The sequence below is a fragment of the Malaclemys terrapin genome, chromosome 13 (genome assembly GCF_027887155.1).
Source record: "Malaclemys terrapin pileata isolate rMalTer1 chromosome 13, rMalTer1.hap1, whole genome shotgun sequence".
Taxonomy (NCBI): domain Eukaryota; kingdom Metazoa; phylum Chordata; order Testudines; family Emydidae; genus Malaclemys; species Malaclemys terrapin.
In genome coordinates this window covers 15,906,253-15,927,592 of record NC_071517.1, presented here as the reverse complement: position 1 = coordinate 15,927,592, position 21,340 = coordinate 15,906,253, and the positions used below count along the sequence as shown (strand labels likewise).

The window sequence follows — 21,340 nt, the reverse complement described above, 5'->3', positions numbered from 1 at the left end:
AAACACAGCAAAGCAAGTATCCCTCCCCGAGGCCAGCGATACCCACGGGCCCCTTTTAGAATCCTCCAGCCACATCGGAAATGTTTGCCAAAGCCTGGATAGCGCTTGAATCCCTCCTACCAGATAGTTTAGGTTCCTGACTGGAATCCTACCAGGCACTCCATTCTCATAAGAACAGCCATACTGGGCCAGGCCAATGGTCCATCTAGCCCAGTGTCCTGTCTTCTGACAGTGGCCAGTGCCAGGTGCCCCAGAGGGAATGAACAGAACAGGTAATCATCAAGTGATCCATCCCGTCGCCCATTCCCAGCTTCTGGCAAACAGAGGGTAGGGACACCATCCCTGCCCATCCTGGCTAATAGCCATTGATGGACCTATCCTCTATGAACTTATCTGGTTCTTTTTTTTTTTTAACCCTGTTATAGTCTTGGCCTTCACAACATCGGGCAGAGAACAAGCCTGAGAAATTTCAACCCAAAGGGGGATTTTTCTGGAATGCTGTAAGTGTCCTAATAGAGCCACAGCGTCTCCTCAGCATTAACTTTCAGCAGAGAGCTCCAATCACCCTGCTGGCTTGGAGAAATTTCCCAATCAGTCCAAAGACAAATAGGCCATTATTGGATGCCCAAAGGTGCAGTGGGTGTCAGCCCTTAATGTCACTTTCAGGAGAGAGAACTCTGGCTGGATTCTGATCTGTTACATCCATGTCAATCTGGAGTAACCCACTGACTTCTAGCCACAAGATGATGTTGCAATGCAGCCTTGAAGCCCCCAGTTGGTGAGAACGTGGTAGGGCAGGTTCAGTGGTGATGGAGGTCTCGCTCCCCCGCTACTCTCCTGGGCTTTGCAGATGGTCAGGGTTCTGTTCTCCCAGGCCTGGCAGGCTGCCTGGAGGAAAGGCCATCCCCCCATCCGGTCTGGCTGGGCCGGTGTGAAAGGAGAACGTGCACGTGCATTGCAAGGAATTTGGTAGCTTCAATCAAAATCCTTAACCAAAGCCACCCTACAACTTGGTACCGACACCCAGAGCGGGGTGGGCTCTATCAGCTAGGCGGGTGGAGCCATGCGTGGGAACCATGCATACTGCCCCTGCGCATGCTGTCCGGCTCTGGTCTGTGTTGTCAGTCACTTCCTGTCATGAGCACGGGGAAAAATTAACCTGATTTGTAAAAACAAGCCCAGGCTCGGCCTTGCAGAGCTGGGGGGGCTGAGTGCTGCCGCGCAGATCCGGGTGTCGCATCAGGCGAGCGCACAACGTGCTACTGCTGCTACAGGCGTTTTGAAGAGGTCTGACCCGCAGGGACCTGACCCGCCTCTGTCCAGCCACAGGAAACGAGCAGCCTTGTCTGCTCTGCGGCGGACGCTCGGAGGATGACCTGATGCAGGCTGGATCCTGCTGGGACCCATACCCAGGACTTTGTCCTCAGAGTAGCTGGACCCAGGGCTTCCGCAAGAGTTCCAGGTGTTCAGCACATCTCTGGGTGAGGCCCTAGGTGTGGATGCTGGGGACTCGTGCACCCGAATTCCCCATCTCCGTGGCTGCTCCCTAAAAGGGCCTCAGCAGCTCAGTTGATAGCACCCTTGGTATCAGGCCGATTCCGAGGATGTTTTGGGTGAAAGTCCTGTGCCAGCCCTGTGTCAGGGTGGTGGGGAAACTGCACTGTCCCACTGGGCAGGGTTCAGGATCAGGCCTGGGAAGTCCCAGTCTGTTTCATAGGAGACTAGGGAAGCAGAGAGGCAGCTGCTGAAACCACCAGCGTAAGGATGCGCTCCCCATGCAGTGGCGTGAGTTGAGGGCGTGCCCTGTGCTTCACCGTGGGCACAAATGGGATCCTTTCTCTGCGCTAGACTGGAGACACGGCTGGAAACTAGGCCCATATGACATTGCTAGGCTCCTCCGTTGGCAGTGCTGTGCAGCGGGGAATAGCCCCGTGCACCATCTCTTCCTGAGCAACAGCTCGTCACGATGCCGGCGCAGGCTTCGGCTTCTAACCTGCTCTGCCTTTCCCAGCAGGGAACCTCGATCCCTGGGCCGGGCATTGTGCTTACCTTGAAACCTGCGTGGCTCCGAAAAGCAGCCCCAGGGGAGAATTACTGAGCCAGGGCCCCGATCCTGCAAGGCGCTGGGCACCTGCCGTCCTTGTGGAAGTCAGGGGGAATTGAGGGTGCTCTGCACCAAGGCAGGATCAGACTCCCTGGGCCAGATTCTCAGCTGGGGCAACTCAATCTAGTTCCCTTGACATCAGTGGAGCCATGGGAATTGATTGGGTTCCCACTTTGCACAGGCTGGGTGGCATGGAGCTAGTATTAGATCCCTGCTTGGCACAGGGTGGGAGGAGTCTGGGGATTATATTCCCACTTAACACGATGGGGGGACATTTCGGGGTAGTCTTGGGTCACTGCTTTGCTTGGGGTCAGGGAGTGGGTCGTCCTGGGTCCCGTTCATCCGCGGCTGAACAGCTTTCTGTGGGACGATCTGGCCTGCGTGGAGGAGTGCTGCCGGTGCTGGCGATTTCGTCAGCGGTCTCGTGCTCGGTGGTGCTGTTTTTACAGGGGGTTGCTGCGAATCTCGGCTTCCGGGTAAAAGTGACAAAGCCGGTGTCTGGGCCTTGTGGCTAGGGAGAAAACTGGAAAACGTGACCCTGGAAGTCTCAACAACCAAAAAGCAAACAGAAAGCCCCAGCACGTGTTACTGTACTTGTACAAATCTCATGGCGTCTAAGCCGATCTCATGACCGGCGGAGGAGGGGGGCCGAATTCTGATTGTTGAAGCTGGGGTTGGCCATACGGGGAAAGGGGCTCTGTCCTGTTGCAGAGATGAGGTCTGTGGCCTCTGACTTGGCACGGGCACTCACTCCTGACCAGGGGATGGTAGCCAGGCCTGCTGCAGGCTGAATGATTTCTACTTAGGTGATGCCTCGGCCCCTGGTGATACAAAAATCAGCTGTTTCAATGTTCTCTCTTTTCACCCCAGTTTCCTTACGCCGCCCCACCCCCCCAGGAGCCGGTGAAGACACTCAGGAGTTTAATCAACATCCGCAAGGACACGCTGCGCCTAGTCAAGTAAGTTCCCGTTTGCAGCGGTGGGAGTTCGCGTGGTTTGGCTGGGAACCCTGCTCCAGCTTGCAGCATCCCAATGGCTTAACCAGTTAGGTGCCTGCATCAGCTGAGCAGTGATGAATTCACCCATGAGGTAATGTCCCGAACCGCCTCCAGAGGGAGCTCTACACCTACCCGTGTGTCTGGGTTAAAGCAAGGTGCATGGCTCTGGGCTGGCTGGGAGGGGATTTGGGATTGCGAGGAAGGGATCTAGTGGGACTGGGCCCTGAATGGAAGGAATAAGGGGTGCCCAGAATCCCGTCTACACCTGGTTGGCGAGGGGAAGCTCATGAGTAGATGCTGGAGTGGAGGAGTCAGCTCCCCTGTGGCACGGCATGCTGAGAGCCACCCGTCAGCTGGCATACCAAGAGGACTAAGCATGATTTTAGTGAAGCCACTGACGATGAATGGCGGTGCCACGAGGCGGCGTCTCGCGGAGAAGCCCCGCTCCCACTCCTGTTATTGGACAGATGGCTCGCCTCTTGGATTTTCACCTTCCTAGCTCATCTGCAGGGTCATTAGAGGTGACAGCAAGAGCCAGACCGAGCTAATCCCTCTCCCACTGCCAGGGCTGGAACCAGCAATCGGAGCCAAATGCAATGCAGCAGCGCAGAGTTCAGGCCTGGCGGGGAGAAGTGACCTAGGAAAGCCGGTGCAGAGGCGAGGCCGCAGACCAGCCACTCTCTAACCTGCTTCCCTTGCTGGGACACACTGCAACCGTTCTTTCTCTTTGCCCTTCTCTCCCTGCGTCTCTCAATTCTGATCCCCTTCCTGCTTTCCCTCGGGCCGAGAGTCCTGAGGAGGAGGAGGGAATTGTGCAAAATGTGCCTACGCCATTGCCCTGCGCAAATGAACAGCGAGGGGCCCGAGAGCCCCATGACACCATCCTGTGGGCGTGCAGTGATTGCATGGGACGTGCGCGTTCAGTACCCACCTTGCACGGAGGCTGGGTGTTCGTGAAGTGCTTAGAGAGCCTCAGATGGCTGACGAGGGGGAGTGGGAATCGGAAAGGGGGGCAAGTGCGATTTTGCTCCATGTAGGAGAAACTGTCTCCAAGCTGCGGCTCTGTGCTGAGCACTGGGATCTCCCCTGTAGCTGCGTGGCCAAGCAGCAGCCGTGTTGGAGACTGGCTTGCAGGTGACCTCCCAGGGTGACGAGCAACCGCAAGGGGTGAAGTGGGTTTGAATTCACATGGGCAGTAACGTACCGGGGGATTCTCGGGGCTGCATCATGCAGAAGGGACTGCCCGGCTAGGAGCGTCTGACGAAGGGCGGCTACTTCTCCCCTCTTCTTAAAAAAACCCGAGGGAGAGAAAATGGGGGAGTGAAGCCTGAGGGTGGGAGGGAAGGAAAAGAGAAGAGGGGAGAAGGAGGGAAATGGGAGTGATCAGGTGACACCATTGGCGTGAGTTCATGGATTCTTCTCTGCTGCCTGTAGGGTGACCAGACAGCAAATGTGAAAAATCGGGATGGGAGGTGGGGGGTAATAGGAGCCTATATAAGAAAAAGACCCCAAAATCAGGACTGTCTCTATAAAATCAGGACATCTGGTCACCCTAGCTGCCTGTGGTGCTCCGTAGGGGAGTGTGTGTCTGGGCCAGAAGATAAACATCTGCGAGAAAGAAAAGGTGAGGGCGGGGTTGGAAGGTGGGGGCAGAAGAGGTGATTGCCCATGGCAGTGGTGAGGTGGAGCAGCGCTGGCCGTGACGGGGGTGCTGGGGCCAAGCCTGAGTGGGCAGTGGGCCGGCCAGTGCTGCTTGTGCCCTTGCTAGTGCTGCATGGGGATTGCGGCTCCGACTCCCACTGCAGCCAAAGCGGGCGTGTGTGGAGGGGCTGCACGTGCGCAGGGGGAAATTAAAGCCCTGGCGAAGCTGCTGCCCCGAGCATCGCTGGAGGCTCGGCTTAAAGTGGACCATGGCAAGGTTAGCATGGGAAATGTTCTGCTCCCACCAGGCCGGGAATTTGGGGGGTCTAAGCAGGACAGTCTGGCAAAACCCTTGACTGTCGGGAGGTACGAACCTGTGACTTCCCAAAAGCTGAGTGGAGATGGGTTAAAGGTGGAACTGACACTTCACGGCACCAGCTTTTTGTCTCTTCCAAACTTGTTTTTCTCTGCATCCTCCAAATTCCCAGCGTGCACGAGTCACTCGTGCAGATCGCTAACCTGCTGGGCAAACAAAGGGAGTTCTGGAACATTCTGTATCCTGTCCATGGATTACATGGAATTTACTGCTGCCTTTGCAGTTATTGTTCCAAATGGCTTTATTAGAAGGAAGGGTAGGAATGTGGTCTAGTGATTAAAGCAGAGGAGAAGGAGTGAGACTTGGGTTCTGGGCTCAGTTCTGCCACTGACTCATTGCGTGACCTTGGGCAAGTCATTTCTTCTTTTTTGCCCCTCAGCTTTGCTCTCTGTTCATTGAGGGTGATGATATTTATCTACCACACCGGGGCACGGAGAGGCTTTAGTCCATCGGTGCTTGGCAGGTGCTTTGAGAGCTGAGGACGGAAGGCGCTAGCAAAGGCTCAGAAGGGTGGCTGCAGTTTGTCGACTGAGTCTCAGAGCGATGGCAGAGTTAATGTTCGTTCATCTCGGGTTTTATAGAGGGTCACTGATCGAGAGCTGTTGCATCTGGGAAAAGTGGGCACCTCCAACTTGGCCTCAGTTGCTCCCCCCAGAGGCTAAACTGCAAATCTCAACTGAAGAATGTTGGCCGCTCTTTGTACAGTGCGGAGTTTGGCACAAAACTGGGCTCTAAATGCCGTCCAGCATCTAGAGTGTACTGCTTCTCTCCTGCCGGGCGCATTTGCCTATTCATCTGCTGCCTTTTACATCTCTGGCTGGCCCAGCCCCTGGGCTAACTTTCCTCCCAGCAGCACATACGCCCAGGCATGGAGGCAGAGCCATTCAGAATGAACAGAGGCTGAACTTGGTCTTGGAATGCAAATGTGGGTTTCGTTGCAGTGAACAATGCCAGGGTTTATAGCACCGGCTCCGGAGAGCACACACAATCCCCGAGGAGGGGAAACAGACCAGACAAATCCAGTGAGTCGCTACTTTGCCCTTTCATCCAACACAAGCGTTCTCCTCTTGACATTGGGCCAGGGGGCGGTCTCGTTTCCACCGATGTACATCTGGAGTGACTCTGATGGTAATGGTGTTACTTCAGATTTACATTTGAGTCCCCCTCCAATCGGAGCACTGCCCGTGGCACCTTTTATCTGTCTTAGACACGTCCCTGGCCCCAGTCACCGGAGCCTCTGAGTGCTTCTCGAGGGTTAATGGATTTAGCCCCACAACGCCATTGGGAGCTCTGGCAGGGCTGTTACCCTTGTTGTAACATGGGGATCTGAGGCATGGAGAGGTTACAAGAATTGCCCCAGGTCAGAGGGGGAGCAGGAGGTTGAATTCAGGTTCCTGGACCACTTTGCCATCCATCCATCTTCCTCTATTGTCCTCTGTATTGAGCAGAATGGAAAGGCCAGGCCAGACTCCAGCTTCCATTAATGAGGAGTCGCTCTTCCTTACCCCTAGGGCCTGAGCCTCCTTTCTTCCAGGAGCCAAGCCCTTCCCTCTGCCGGGTCACTCAGTAGCTAAAGGTACTGATCCGCTGGCCTGGGTCTCCTACGAATTGCCCAGTACGACTTGAAAGACTCCAGCTGTTTGCTCTCTATGGGGCTTCTATACATAGCCCTTGGATCCAGCCCAAAACTCAGAAAAGCCTCGGATTTTAAGCTGATTTCCCCCTCCCCCCCCATCCCCACTCCCAAAAAGCTTCTTGCCCTCGCTTGCTGGGCAGTGTCAGACCTCGCACTAGCCGAGGCATGGGGGGATGGGATGGAAGCGGATTCTTGTTGTCGGGTGGTTGGATTTATACAATCTCTGGCAGTAATGTTGTTACACAGCACTGGGGACCACTTCATCCCCCTGGCAGCCTTTTAGTTGCTGGTGTCTGCTCTTCTTGGACATGGCTGGGGTTTGTTGTCTGGCCAGTGCCGGTCCTTGGATGCAGCTCCGTCACATATTGGCTTTTCCAGAGGGAAGGGGATGGAATCTCTAGTTTTTCCCCAGAGTAGTTACATTGTGCTCCAGAGCCTTTCACGGGGGGCGTTTAATGGGCTTCTGGATCTGGGGTAAGTTCTGTCTCCTTCTGTGATTTGCCAGGTGCACGGAGGAAGTGAAGACCCCTGGCGAGGAAGTCAGCAAAGCCAAGGTCCACTACAACGTGGAGTTCACCTTTGACACTGACGCGCGAGTGGCCATCACCCTTTATTACCAGGCTACCGAAGAATTCCAGAACGGAGTAGCCAGGTGAGAGGAGTGCAGGAGGTTCCGGGGGAGGCATTTCCTCCATAAACCAGGGGGGCTGAGGAGTGGGGCTTTTTCCCCCAGCCCTTGGCTAGTACGGCTTCCCGTAGAGCCAGGCCTGAGCACAGCTCTCCCTCTGTTACTGCCCGGGAGGATTGTTGCTCCAGGGAGCGAGAAGCCCAGTGCACTGGGACAGCTCTGCCAGAGGTGGTTCCCAGCACAGCTTATTCAGTTTTGCTGCCGTTGAAGATTAGAGGTGGGCTCCCCACACTCCTCAGCCCAGGTGTCAAGGCCTGTCCGAGACCATGGCCTCCCGCAGGAGTCCTGGCCAGCCCAGCGCCCCCTGAGGCTTTATTTCTCTCCAGTGAGTTGAGAGTCCTAGACTGCCTGAGTCTCATCCCATCCCGCCTCCACTTCTATGCGGAGGGCACCCAAGAGAAAGGAGTATGGGCTCAGAGATGTTCCTTTGCTGGGCTTCCCCTTACACAAGGCTGAGGTGTGCTAAGCAGGTGGCCCCCTGCCGGACCGTTAGGCCTTGACAGAGTGTCCCCACCTTGCCAAGGGGAGTGGCCACATGTTGATCTCTCCCCATCCTGGATGGCTGGCGGGACATCAAAACATGCCTGAAATACCTTTGACCTTCAATTACCAGCCTTCAGCCACCTTGGATAGGGACTGATGGGACCAAACCCAGGTTTCTCACAGAAGACCTGGGAGGAGGCGGCTCCTGTCTCTGCTCTTTGGGAGCGCTCCTCGCTGGGGTGAGCCGATGCACTGTGGAAAGGATAGCGAGAATGCAAAGCCTGGGCACTAACTCTGTCCTCTGATTGGCAGCTACCTCCCCAAAGACACCAGCTTGCAGTCAGAGACGGTCCATTACAAACGAGGGGTGTGCCAGCAGTTCTGCGTCCCCTCCCACACCGTCGATCCTTCCGAATGGGCAGAAGAGGAGGTAAGCCAGCCTGGCCAGAAGCCACGAGACACAATTTGTAAGCTCTTCTCGGTCAGACACACCCGCCAAGGTCTGGGCTGGCCCTGTGGGTAACTCCCAGCCGTTGGGATGTGCTCTGTGGTTTGGAACAGCTCCTGGGCAGTGCACACAGCTGAGTGGGACGTGGGTGGCAGTGGCATGTTGGGAGCCAGCGCAAGGTTCATCACTAAGTAAAGAGAGGAGGAAGCTGGAAAGCAAGTCACAAAAGTCTGAGGGACCAGTGCTAGTGATGAACCAGTGGCTGGGAATCACTGATCAATAGCATTGATTTAAAATAAACCAGCTAAAGCAGGGTCATGTGGAGCCCTTCAAAGCTGCTGAACCCCGGAGAGGTAAGGAGAGCGTTCTCCAAAGCTGTAGAGCTGCCTGGCTCCGCTCCATTAGAGTCTGAAACTGGGGTCATGTGTCCTTTGTTTTCAGCACGGATAGAATCTGGTTTTATAGCGAGAGAGATGCATACCCTTGAGCTGCAGAGGTATCATGGCTGCAAGGCACTTTATAGCCGTCCTTCTGTTGCTTGTGTGGCCCCTCCATTACCGGAGGTTTGCAATCATGGTAGCCCGTTCTGAACAATCCTCTGCTAATCTCTTTGCAGATGGATAGTCCTTTTGATCCTCTCAGGATACCACATCGTCCATCCACGGTCATCTTTTTTCTGCCTCAAATTCTTCTGCCATCGACTTTCCCTGCTGGTGCCCGCAAACACGCGTTGCCAGCTAAACCTCTTAAAATGTGCCCTGCAAATCAAATGTTTCTTTTCATAAGATCTCTGGCTAGTGTTTGCTGAGTTCCAAGCATCTCCAATACTTTTAGTTGGTTACGTGGTCTATCGGTGATATTTTCAAAATTCTATAATACCAGGATTGGAAGGATTCTAGTTTCTTTCTTATCAATTGTTTGGATGTCCATGTTTCACAGCCATAATTTAACACATCAAATGTAAGTGAAGAGTCAAAATTCAGTCTTCAGGTTTATGTCCCTGCTCATCTTATGTTTATTCTTCCAGAATGCCTCTTCCACTCTTGCTATTCTGGTGCTAACTTCAGTATCCAATCTTCTGTCTTCTGTAATGATGCTTCTTAAGTAGCAATAATTTCTCACTTGCTGGACAACTGTGTCGTTCACTGGCCTCATGCATGTTTTCCCAGGATCCTTGCATACGACCCTAGTTTTTTGTCTTGTCCATGTTCAACTCTAGATCATAATCTTTGTCATCTTCATATATAATTGCCACTAATTTCATCAAACTTTCTTCTGAATCAACAGCAGTGTGTCGTCTGCATAGCAAATACTATTTACCTATTTTCCTTCTCTTTCTTAGATTAATTTAATCAAACACTCACTATAAATGTTGAGTAAAGTTGCCATAACAACCTTGTCTTACTCCTGTCTTGATCTCTATTCGATTTTCATTTCCATCTCCCATTATAATTGCTTTCTGATTCCCGTATCATTGTTTTATTACTTGGAGTTCATATCTGTCAATCCCCACAAATCTTCATATGTTGAGCAATTTGTAGTGGTAGGTGCTGTCACATGCTTTTTGGAAGTCAATGAAACAAGTGTACTGTTTTCCCAGTTTCAGCCGGTCTTTCTAATGTCCACTTCATGTCCCTAATAGTGTTTATCATGCTTTTTCCATGTTTGAAGCCGTTATTTCTTTCACTTATTTCCTCATCAATCTTTCCTTGTACTTGGCCTTGAACCACTCACAAAAGTATCTTAGAGGCATGAGACAGTAGGCTGACTGTTCTGTAGGCTTTACAATCTATGGCGGCAGCCTTTGGGGGGATTTGGGTACACAGTGATGTTGTAAAAAGCAACAAAGAGTCTTGTGGCACCTTATAGACAGACGTATTGGAGCATAAGCTTTCGTGGGTGAATACCCACTTCGTCAGACGCATGTGGTGATGTTGTGAAGACTTCTGGCAATTCTCCTGCCTGACACATTCCTCCTTACCTCCGACAGGGCTTTCAAGCCTTTGTCCCCGATGCTTTTTAACAATTCAGCCAGTATTCCATCACAACCTAGTGCTTTTCCACATGCTGCCGTGATTTCTTCATCCATTATTGGCAGGTAGTTGTAGTCAGATCTAACAGGGAAGAGGCCTGGGCCAAAATGCAGAGGTAATGAGCAAGGGTCAGCCAATGAGTTTTCAAGAAACTTGTGCCACAGAGGGGTGGAAAACAACCCACTCTTCATTCTATGAAGCTCAAAACAGGGGACCTTTAACAATACATGGAACTGAAAAAGACCCTGAAAACATTCCAAGCATCAGCAACTGTACCCCATAAAGGAGAGAGCAGAATTAGCTCTGTGGGTGGAATCCTGTCTTTCTCACCCTAGAGAAAGGGTCGGTGCCTAGATGCTACAGTGACTGGTGCTGTATGACTAAGAGAGGCTTTTTAACTCCTTCGCTCCGATGCACCAGAAAAGTAGCATGGTTTGGTACGTTCTGTTCATGGTCCTTGTTAGAATATGGTGGGGGTGGGGGAGGAGGGACTTGTGTTATGAACGGTTTGCATGTGGTTAAGCAGTGACAGATTTGTAGTTGCATAGAACTACTGAGTAAACTTCAGTGCTTTACGTGAAACTGAGGGTCCTTCACATCCCGGGGCCTGGGATGTACCAAGATGTAATGGCACCATAGCAGAGTGAGAGCTGTGAGGAGCTGAGAGCCGTGAGGTGCTTATTTCTGTGCGTCCGTCTCTTACACCTTCACTGCAGAGAAACATCCCTGGGCGCTTCTTAAGGGTGTCAAGTATCAGAGGGGTAGCTGTGTTAGTCTGGATCTGTAAAAAGCAACAGAGTCCTGTGGCACCTTTAAGACTAACCGATGTATTGGAGCATAAGCTTTCGTGGGTGAATGCCCACTTCGTCGGATGCATGTAATGGAAATTTCCAGGGGCAGGTATAAATATGCAGGCAGGAATCCGTCTGGAGCTAACGAGGTTAGTTCAATCAGGGAGGGTGAGGTGCTCTGCTAGCAGTTGAGGTGTGAACACCAAGGGAGGAGAAACTGTTTCTGTAGTTGGATAGCCATTCACAGTCTTTGTTTAATCCTGATCTGATGGTATCAAATTTGCAAATCAACTGGAGCTCAGCAGTTTCTCTTTGGAGTCTGGTCCTGAAGTTTTTTTTGCTGTAAGATGGCTACCTTTACATCTGCTATTGTGTGGCCAGGGAGGTTGAAGTGTTTTCCTACAGGTTTTTGTATATTGCCATTCCTGAGATCTGACTTGTGTCCATTTATCCTTTTACGTAGTGACTGTCCAGTTTGGCCAATGTACATAGCAGAGGGGCATTGCTGGCACATGATGGCATATATAACATTGGTGGACGTGCAGGTGAACGAGCCGGTGATGATGTAGCTGATCTGGTTAGGTCCTGTGCTGGTGGTTGTTGGTGTAGATATGTGGGCAGAGTTGGCATCGAGGTTTGTTGCATGGGTTGGTTCCTGAGTTAGCGTTGTTATGGTGCGGTGCGTGGTTACCTCGTTAGCTCCAGACTGATTCTTGCCAGCATATTTATACCTGCCCCTGGAAATTTCCATTACATGCATCTGACGAAGTGGGCATTCACCCACGAAAGCTTATGCTCCAATACATCTGTCAGTCTTAAAGGTGCCACAGGACTCTCTGTTGCTCTTAAGGGTGTGTTCGCTGTAATGGATCAGATCCCTAGCTGGTGTAAATTGACATGGGACCATTTGCATCACTGGGCTGGCTCCCGCGACTGGTGTCAATCGGTGTAGCTCCATTAAAGTCAATGGAGTTGCATTGATTTATACCAGCTGAGAATCTGGCTATGTGACTCTTCCTGCAATAGTCACACGTTTCCTTCTCTCTCTCCCTCTCTTTACAGCTGGGCTTTGACCTGGACCGAGAGGTGTATCCCATGGTGGTGCATGCCGTCGTGGACGAGGGAGATGGTAGGAACAGACCCTTGGGATTGCAGGGCTTCATTTCCCTACGTCAGCAACAAGGTGGATGAGCCTTAAGGCTCTGGTGCCCCGCGCGACTTGCCCTGCAGATGGTGCCTGTGTTCTTACAATGCAGCCTCCGTTTGCGCAGTGAACTTTCAGCATCTGCTCTTGAACGTGTGTGTTGCTCCAGTCCCCTGTGCTGGTACAAGACAGCCCAGATGGCCTGATAAATGGATTTACTTTGCTCTTGCTGGAGAGAGAAAATAAAGGCTCATTATTGATTCCTCGGCAGCAATTTTTCAGCCTTATCCTCAAGGCCTTTGAGATTATCAGCTCTTTGGGGCAGGGCCTGTCCTTTGTGCTATGTTTGTACAGCACCTAGCACAATGGGGCCCAGCCTGGCCAGGCTCTTTTAAATATCACAGAAATGTAAACATTAAATAATAACAAAAGGCCATATCCAGCCGTACGTACACCTGGGGGCATGGATGCTGCAGCGCGGCACATCCTGCAGCCGCTTCATTTAAACTGGAAAAGGGAGGGGATTTTAATGAACGATCTCCCCTGGCCAGGAGCCCTCGAGCCTTTGAGGTTGATATTCAGTTCAGGGCTCAGGACCCCGCTGAGCACTCTGTTCGAGGGCCCAATGCACAGCTCGCTGAAGTCATGGAAAGCTTCCTTTTGGCACCAGTGGGCTTTGGCTCAGGCCCTGGGGGAAGGAAAGTGAGTCCTGAGAACTCCATAGCGGGCCTGACCCCGGATACTGAGTGTCCTCTGCCCTCATTGAAATCCAGGGCACGCAGCGCTCTGCAGGGTCAGGCCATGTATGGAGATGGCTGGGGGTGTTGTAGACCCTCCCCCGGCCCCGTCTTGCAGAGTTAAGTGGCACTGGAGGCTATCAAGGAATTAATTCTGAATCCAAGGAAATGCATTTCCCCTGCGCTCCAGCTGGGACCCTCTTATCTTGCCCTATAAATATTTGTCCTCTGTTTTTATAAAGGTCACTCAATAAGCTGGTTACACTTTCTCTAGCCCAGATAAGGAGCCCGGGCAGGGCTCAGCTTTCCCCTGGGGAAGTGGATGGTTCCTGGCTTATAACAGCAGCAGCTCTCATTGGGAGCACAGGCCAGGCCCCCACCAGCACAAACAGGCCAGGAACTCTGCCTGGGCGCTCTTGGTAGGAACCTCACTTCTATGGAAGATTTGGGTGCCGACATGAGCCTTTCCCCTTAGCCCACTGGAGTCTCTCCAGACTCTCAGGAATTGGCTGACATGGACCCAGGCTTCCAGCGCTGCCTTGTTAAAAGCCCTTGTCCTGCCCCTGGGGAGTGCCCTTGAGCGGAGCAGCGTGCAGAGTGAGGGGCACTCCCAGATGCAATGGAAGACGTGTCCTTTCGTAACCCACACGTTCCTGTTCCTTGTCAACCTTCCAGTGTGCGGCACGAAAAGATTTGGCCTGTCTCCGAGACCGTTCTTGCCCAGGGACCAATATGGTCTAGCGGGAGTCAGCATGGATTGGGGGACTGGGAGCCAGGGCCTCCTGAATTCTAATTCTTGCTCTGCCACTGACCCGCTGGGAGTCAGTCACTCGGCTTCTTCGTGCCTCCGTTTCCCCATCACACAGTAGGGATACCATCCCCAGGAGGATTAGCCAGTTGAAGTCTGTACAGTGCTTTAAAATGTTACAGACCGGTTTTCTGGATGATGCTGTGTCAGAGAGGTGGGAAATAGGCTGGTTCTAATAAAGTCACAGGGCAAATGAATTGCAGTCAGTGAAGTTACCCCAAAGAGGAGTTTGGCCCTTGGCATTCCCAGTTCATTCCCCTTACATCCTTGTGCCTTCGCACTGCAGCTTTGCAACAGCGTCACGGTTCCATGGGGACGAGCCGGGCTTTGCAGCAGTCGTCTCAGTCCCATATGGGCCTTGGGTGTTATGCCCTAGCCCTGATCTGCTGGGCAGAAGCAGCTCGTACTGAGCATCCACAGAGCCATTTCCCTCCTGACGGAGCGAAAACCCTCCACGTAACAGCTGCGCCTTCAACGGGTGGCTGGGGAGAGGGACTAGGAGCCTAGCTCACATACGTGCTAACCCATAGCAGTCCCCTGCCTCCAGTCTGTAGGAGTTAGAGAGAAGAGACTGACCGGTTCCTCCTGCCTGACCTTGGGTTGTGTGGGGGGAACGTGTCATCTTCCCTGTATCCAAACATGGCACCCTTCCCCCCTCTGCTTTTCCCATTGCAGTGCCCAGCAGGCAGTGCTCCTGCCCCAGATCAGCTGGATGTGGTGTTCCGTATCCCACTCCTGCAATGGGCACTGGGGCAGTGACCCGGATTCCCAACTGCAGGGCATCCCTTTTACCTCTCGGCCCTGCCCCTTTTGTATCTTGCAGAGCACCTCGGCCACTGCCACGTACTGCTGGCGACATTTGAGAAGGTGAGTGTTGAGTCTCCGTCAGGTCCATGTACCGTACAGTCTGACTTTCCTGTCCAGTGGAGTGGGCCGTTTAACCTCTTTCCTCCCAGCATGGATGGGTCAGCAGGACCCACAGGACAAACTGCCACACGTGGAAATCAAAAGGCAGGCACCTAAGTCTGGGTTTAAGCCCTGAGGGCAAAAAATGATCTAACTTTTGAGGTGTCGAGCCCGATATCCAGGCTGCTTATTTATTATTTGCCTGAATATTGATTTGAGAGCTTAACTTTAGGCCCTCAAGTTGGAAAGTTTCGGTCACAATGTCTAATCCATTGAAACAGCACTGGAGGGGCCTTTGTTTGCATATTCCTGTGGTACATTTCTAACTTTACTATAGATTGATAACCTGGTGTTTGCATACATGGAGAAAGAGAGCAATCTTGATATCAGATCAGCTGGTTAATGGAGAATCTGTTGGACGTCTACATGGTTAGGCTTGGCTGAATTTGGTTTTTATTTTTTTATCATTTTGACAGATGTTTATTTTTAAGCATTTATTTCAATGTTTATCAAAGTAAATTCTCACCGTTGTGCATAATTAGGGGATTTAACCATGTTTATCTATTTATCCATATTTTCACGATTGTGGGAAGTTATTGGGGGGGCAGACAATGGGATGGCTCAGACAATCGTTATTTAATTACAGTGGACGTTGAGATTCAAAAAGTAAAAGCTTTACAACCGTTAAAACACAAATGGTCAGCATCGCATGTCCAAATAGACAAAGTAAATAGCCTTAAATCAACTTCTAAGAAGTTCTTAAGCAGCGTTTCCTGACTTTGCTTCTCTGTACATTTCCAGTGTTATCAATGGCAACATTTTTTCATCAGTTTGCATGTGCATGTGTGAAATTGACATTTACTGATAACTGTCTAATCCTGCCAAGCCTAGCTACAGGTGTCACAATATACAGCATGTGATAAATACACCACAGCTCCCTTCCCTCCCTCTAGCGTCTATGGTTGCTTTGGATTAACTTGGAGTACAATTTCCTTGTTTCCAGCATGCAGATGGTAGCTTTTGTGTGAAGCCCCTCAAGCAGAAACAAGTGGTGAGTGTATGTGGGGTTGGGGCTGGCTAGCACTGGCCTGGTCCTGGGGGCTGAGGGGCAGTTGTTCCTTGCTGGTGGGCTGGCCTGGATGGGAGCTTGAATCCAGGAAGGATTGCGAGTCTGTTAGAATCACTGGTGCGATGAGATGTCCCCTTCGCAGCAGGGGCGTGGCATGCATAGAGACAGCCTGCACCCAGCGTAGGGCTCTGAGAGTGGGGTTGTGGGGAGGGGGTCCCTCCTCACGTGGTGGGGAAGGCTTAGAAAGAGGCTGTCCCAAGGAGACTATCTGAAATGAGCTGGCGTGGCGGCACCACTGTAACTCTGCATCACCCATGTGACTTCCCCGTATCTGTGGGTTCCAGGTGGATGGAGTTAGCTACCTCCTTCAGGAGATCTATGGGATCGAGAACAAATACAACACGCAGGACTCCAAGGTAAGGGTGTGTCCCCTGGGGGTGGAGTGCAGGTCCTGGGAAAGGGAGGTGCCCTTCTTAGTCGCCGTTCTCTTTGGAGGACACATCTCTCCTCTTCCACTTTAACTTAACGCAGTGACTGTTTAGCACTCTCAGGAATCGGGAGTTTATAGAACAGTGCATTGGCCTTGGCCCAGCGCTGCTATTGCTCCACAATGGTATGCTCCAGCTAGCCCTGCTATCCCAGTCTTGGGTTCCCCACACTGCATGGCCAGTGCCCCTCAGGCCTGGCCAGCAGTGCCCGTGGCAATCCCAGGCTTATCCCATCTTCGCAGCACTCCAGACTCAGTCACCTCCTCTTGCTCTGGTCCAATCCTGGACCCACCTTAATGCCTTTTCCACCCAATAAGCACTAGGGGGAGATCTCCAGGCTCATGTTCAATAAGGATTTGAACCAAGGCCCTTGGAGGTAAAAAGCCCGAGTACCGACGCTCTTTTCCATGGGCCTTCCTGTTAAATTGTCTCTCCACATAGGGCTGCAGTGACTCTCTGGGGTGAATCCTTGCCTGTCAAGGACCCTAGCTGCTGTGGAGCTGGTGCAATGCTGGATTGGTGGGAGCTGCACAGGGAAGCCCCAGGCATAGCTCCTCGGGGCTCCCTGCGTGTTTGGGCGGCAGCGGGTTAAGGGCTGAGGTGGGCCAGTTGATCTACCACTCTGCAGATCTGTGAGCCATTGACCCCTGCAGAACAGGAGCTGCCAGGGCTGCCGCGGGCTCCCACTGCGATAGCAGCCACTCCAAGGGCAAGGCTTTCTCCCACTGCAGAGCCCCACTGTGCCACGCCCCGCTGGAGAGGCTCATTCTCTCTCTTCCTGCCCAGGTGGCTGAGGACGAGGTGAGCGATAACAGCGCCGAGTGCGTGGTCTGCCTCTCGGATGTGCGGGACACTCTGATTCTACCCTGCCGCCATCTTTGCCTCTGTAACACTTGTGCGGACACCCTGCGTTACCAAGCCAACAACTGCCCCATCTGCAGGCTGCGTAAGGCTCGGGGCTCTTTTCAGATCCCGTGGTGGAAGAGGACTGATTCCTATAGGGGAGGATTGAGGGGGGGCATTGTCCCAAGTTGGGTTACTCTTTAGCTTGGGAAGATCTGTCTTGCACACTCTACACATGGAGTTCAAGCAAGACAAAACTCTTGGCTTCACCCAAACTGCTCATGTGATGCCTCTGTGCATGGAGCTGAGATTGGCTGGCACTGGCCTTTTCCTAGGGAATGAGAGCAGTTGCTCCTAACTAGTGAATAAGAGTTGGCTGGTCTGGAATAAGGGCTTGAATCTAGGAAGGACTGAGGGTCTATTGGAATCGCTAGTGCGTTGACAGACATCGTCATCTGCCTGGTGTTAGAGGTAGCTCCATGCAAAACTCCTTTCTATCATTTTTACAGCACCGTTCCTAATTTCATTTCAAGAAATGTTGCACCTGCATTGTTTGTGGGTTTTTGGTTTTTATTTTTTTCAAAATTTTGTGAAATGAGGTTTTGGCATTGATAAAAAAATACCAAAATTCAACATTTTTTTTTTTGTGTGCAAATTCTGGGGCAAAAATCTTTGACCAAAACTTCAGGTTTGGAATTTTGAAAATGTTAGTGTCTCCTGCTTGAAAATAGATCTGTCCTGAGTGATGAACACGTCATTTCCCCCCACACACACACACTGAAAACAGCTGTATTTTTAAGGTGGAAAAACCTGAAATTTTGCAGGTTTTACACAAAATGTGTGAAATTTCAACAAAATGCAAAACCTCCAATCCTGAACAAATGCAAAAACCTCCAGTTCCATCCGGACGATTTTGTATGGCCTTCACTAGCGTGGAATAGAAGAAATAAAACAGCTCTTATGAAAACTAGCGGCATTCTCCGGGGGGGTTGGGTCTCCCGCTTGTTATATTAGAAATGAACTTTCTGTATCCTTCCCTCCCTCCCCCCACTGTTCAGCATTCCGAGCCTTGCTCCAGATCCGAGCAATGAGGAAAAAACTTGGCCCTCTCTCTCCAACCAGCTTCAGCCCAATCATCGCCTCCCAAACGTCCGATTCTGAGGAGCACTCGGTGAGTATTGACCAGAGAAGCCAACCCATCAGCCCTCGCGTGCGTAGTCCTGACCCCGCTGTTACTCCCCACGGTGTATAGTCACTGGGATGCAAAACAGCTCCCAGGCTTCTAAACAAAGGATAACCCAGGAAGGGGAATTCCTTCCACTTTCAAGCCTGATCTTGTGGGCGTGCTGAACTCACACAACATCCAGGAACAAGGTGCACTGGCAGAGCTGTGCGGGGTGGGGAATCCAGGGCTGGACTAGTCAGGGACATTGTAGCTCAGGTTCAAGGTGCATTGGCAAAGCTGAGGAGGGGCGCAGGGCTAGCGTAGTAGGGGGCTGAAGGGTGCGGTAGAAGCTTGTACAGCCCTTGCCTGCGCTATGCCTCCCTCCAAGCGCTGGTCTGGGGCCCTTGCGTTCCTGGCCACCAAGTTTCGTATCTATAGGCCGCCGCTTTGGAATGAATTGCCCTGCCCGGAGCGGAGGGGGCAGTTGTGTTGTGAAACATGGGCTGTTGAATGCTCATTCCCAGGCCTGTCTCTGCTCCCTGTAGTCTTCTGAGAACATTCCTCCTGGCTACGAGGTAGTGTCTCTGCTGGAAGCTCTCAACGGGCCCCTCACTCCGTCCCCGGCCGCCCTTCCGCTGCACGGGCTTGGGGACAGCCACGGGGCAGGGATGTTGCCGTCGTATGGCAGCGACAGCCACCTGCCTCCCATCAGGACGCTCTCTCCCCTTGACCGCTTGTCGGACTGTGGCAGCCAAGGGCTCAAACTCAAGAAGAGCCTATCAAAGTAAGTCACTCGCCGCCTTTCCCTTCCGGACGTTACTGGACGCTCTTGCAGCCAGAGGGAGAGGGACTCTGGCCTAAGCTTCCTCGTAGGGTCCAGTTCCCAGCCCTTAGCTTCCAAAATACCCACTGGGGGAGGGCAGAGCAGGGATGGCAGGATCAGGCCCACATCCAGTAAAGCCATGTACTTCTGAAGGGCCTGATCCAGCTCCCTTTGGTGCCAATGGGAATCCTTCCATTGACTTCAGCGGGCTCTGCATCAGGCCCCGGGACCTTCCCCTGATGGGTCCTATCTGTCCTGTGCTTCTTCCCTAATGGTGTGGTACTGCCTAGCATGCTGGAGGAGAAACATCCTCTCCCCCGTCCCCTCAGTGCTGCCTCAGGTGTCTGTTGCACCCTGATTCTCCAGGGGACCGTTGGCACTTGGCAGAAATGCTGTGGTGGAGACTTGCAGTAGAAGGATGAATGTGCTAATGCCAAGGAACCCCAAGTGTTGGCTAAGGGCTGGGTCCTGTCGGATGTCAAACACCCTCAGCTCCTATTTGGGTTCAGCTGGAGTGGGGGCAGCACCCCAGTGGAACAGCTCTGGATTTATCCCGGTATAACTGGGGACAGATTTTTGGTCCAGAAAGCAGAACAGATGGGCGGAGGATCCCGTACAGAGAACAGGGCGAAGGAAAAGACGCTTGTTTCACTGATCCATGTAAATACCACTTTTTACCTTGCCGTTCTGTCTGTCATTAAAGGTGCCCCAGAGACTTGATATGGGTCTGGGCTACAAAGGGTTAACACCCCTGCCACATGACTGCAGCTACAACTGTTACAACCTCCACTGGCCCGCTCCTGGAGCAGTGGCTTCCTGTGGAGGGCTGCAGCCAGTTGCGTTGACAGCGTGGGTTGTGCTAGTGAAATCACTGGAGCAATCGTAAGTTAACAGGCTGCTCCTTTCCCCTTCTTGCTAGGTCAGTTTCCCAGACTTCCTCGGTCCTGCACGAAGAAGATGATGAGAAGTCCTGCAGCGAATCAGAAATCAGGATTTCCAGGAGGAAGTCTCCTCATCAGCATGAGGAGGTGATTATTTAACAGGGGTTCTGGTCTAGCTGTCTACTCAGCAAAGAGACCCATGGAACTGGTATTCTGGAGTTCCGTGTTTGTTTTGTTCTGCAGTCTGTATAAAATGAGTCCAGTTTGCAAGCAAAGCTGTTATTTTTTTTCTAACTGGCAACCCTGCAAACTCAGCCGGGGATCTGAGAGTCAAGCTGGGCTCTTTCTTTCTTGTGTATCGTCGCCAGCAATGAAGATTCTTCAGCCAAGTGCTGTCCTCTCTGAATTACCCCCGTGTAGCCCTGTTGCCCTCTGGGCTTGCACAGATTTAACTGGGGACATAATTTGAAGAGGCAGGGGATGCGCAGGTGACCGTGGAATCGGAGTGCAGTTAATATTTCTGATATGACCAGAGGCAGGAAAGGATCCTGCTGGTTGTCCCAGAGCTGTGTTGGTTCTGCTGGGCTGATGGCAGTAAAACATAGCAGAGATTTAGTAGATTGGACTCTGAATGCCCTCTCAGGGCAGATCTGTTAAATAAGTAGGTGCTATTTTTACACAGTCATTTTCTGGGCAGAATCATTAATTAGCCTCTCATTCACAGCCCCTGCTATCTAACACTTTGCAGGTTGAGTCAGACCCCCGTGATACCCATGTGATGTGGGTCCATATTAGCCCCCTTGTATAGATGGGTAACAGGTGAAGTAAGGTCATAGAGTGCAAGTCAGTGGTAGGGCTGGAAATATCACTCAAGAACTCCTGTCTCTCAGCCTGGCTCTCTGACCGATAGGGATAGAGGATGCTGTCTCCACAAAGATCAGTAGTGGAGTCTGTTGGTGATCAACCAATCTGTCGTGCATGGCCCGAAAGCCTCCGGCTCACTCATTGGTGGGTTCCCATTCTCCAGTGCATTCGAAAAGATGTCCACATCAGTCCATTATCAGAATCTCTTAGCAGTTTGATGGCTAATGTGAAAGGAGTTGGAGAGTTTTAGTCCTAATGTACAGGGGGTCCATGCTGCAAAAAAGCACTCTGATAATTGGCTCACTTGTTGGCAGCCTCATCAGCAAGGCCAAAGGCGGAATGAGCACCAAGAGTTAAAAACCCTTCTCCCCCCTAGAGGTGGCCCTTGGAGAACAGGCATGTTAGTGGGACATT

At 52.1% G+C, this 21,340-nt stretch overlaps 1 protein-coding gene across 2 annotated transcripts in view; it reads left to right on the top strand.

The window, feature by feature from the left end:
• RNF157 (ring finger protein 157) overlaps window positions 1-21,340 on the top strand; it is an 85,223-nt gene that overhangs the window by 39,223 nt on the left and 24,660 nt on the right. For both annotated transcript variants that reach the window (XM_054047865.1, XM_054047866.1), the window contains exons 3-13: window positions 2,975-3,063; window positions 7,261-7,407; window positions 8,239-8,356; window positions 12,261-12,327; window positions 14,711-14,754; window positions 15,797-15,844; window positions 16,207-16,278; window positions 17,137-17,296; window positions 18,252-18,364; window positions 18,904-19,142; window positions 20,101-20,209. In XM_054047865.1, the coding sequence (XP_053903840.1) occupies window positions 2,975-3,063; window positions 7,261-7,407; window positions 8,239-8,356; window positions 12,261-12,327; window positions 14,711-14,754; window positions 15,797-15,844; window positions 16,207-16,278; window positions 17,137-17,296; window positions 18,252-18,364; window positions 18,904-19,142; window positions 20,101-20,209 (1,206 nt within the window). The remainder of the gene's footprint in view (window positions 1-2,974; window positions 3,064-7,260; window positions 7,408-8,238; window positions 8,357-12,260; window positions 12,328-14,710; window positions 14,755-15,796; window positions 15,845-16,206; window positions 16,279-17,136; window positions 17,297-18,251; window positions 18,365-18,903; window positions 19,143-20,100; window positions 20,210-21,340) is intronic.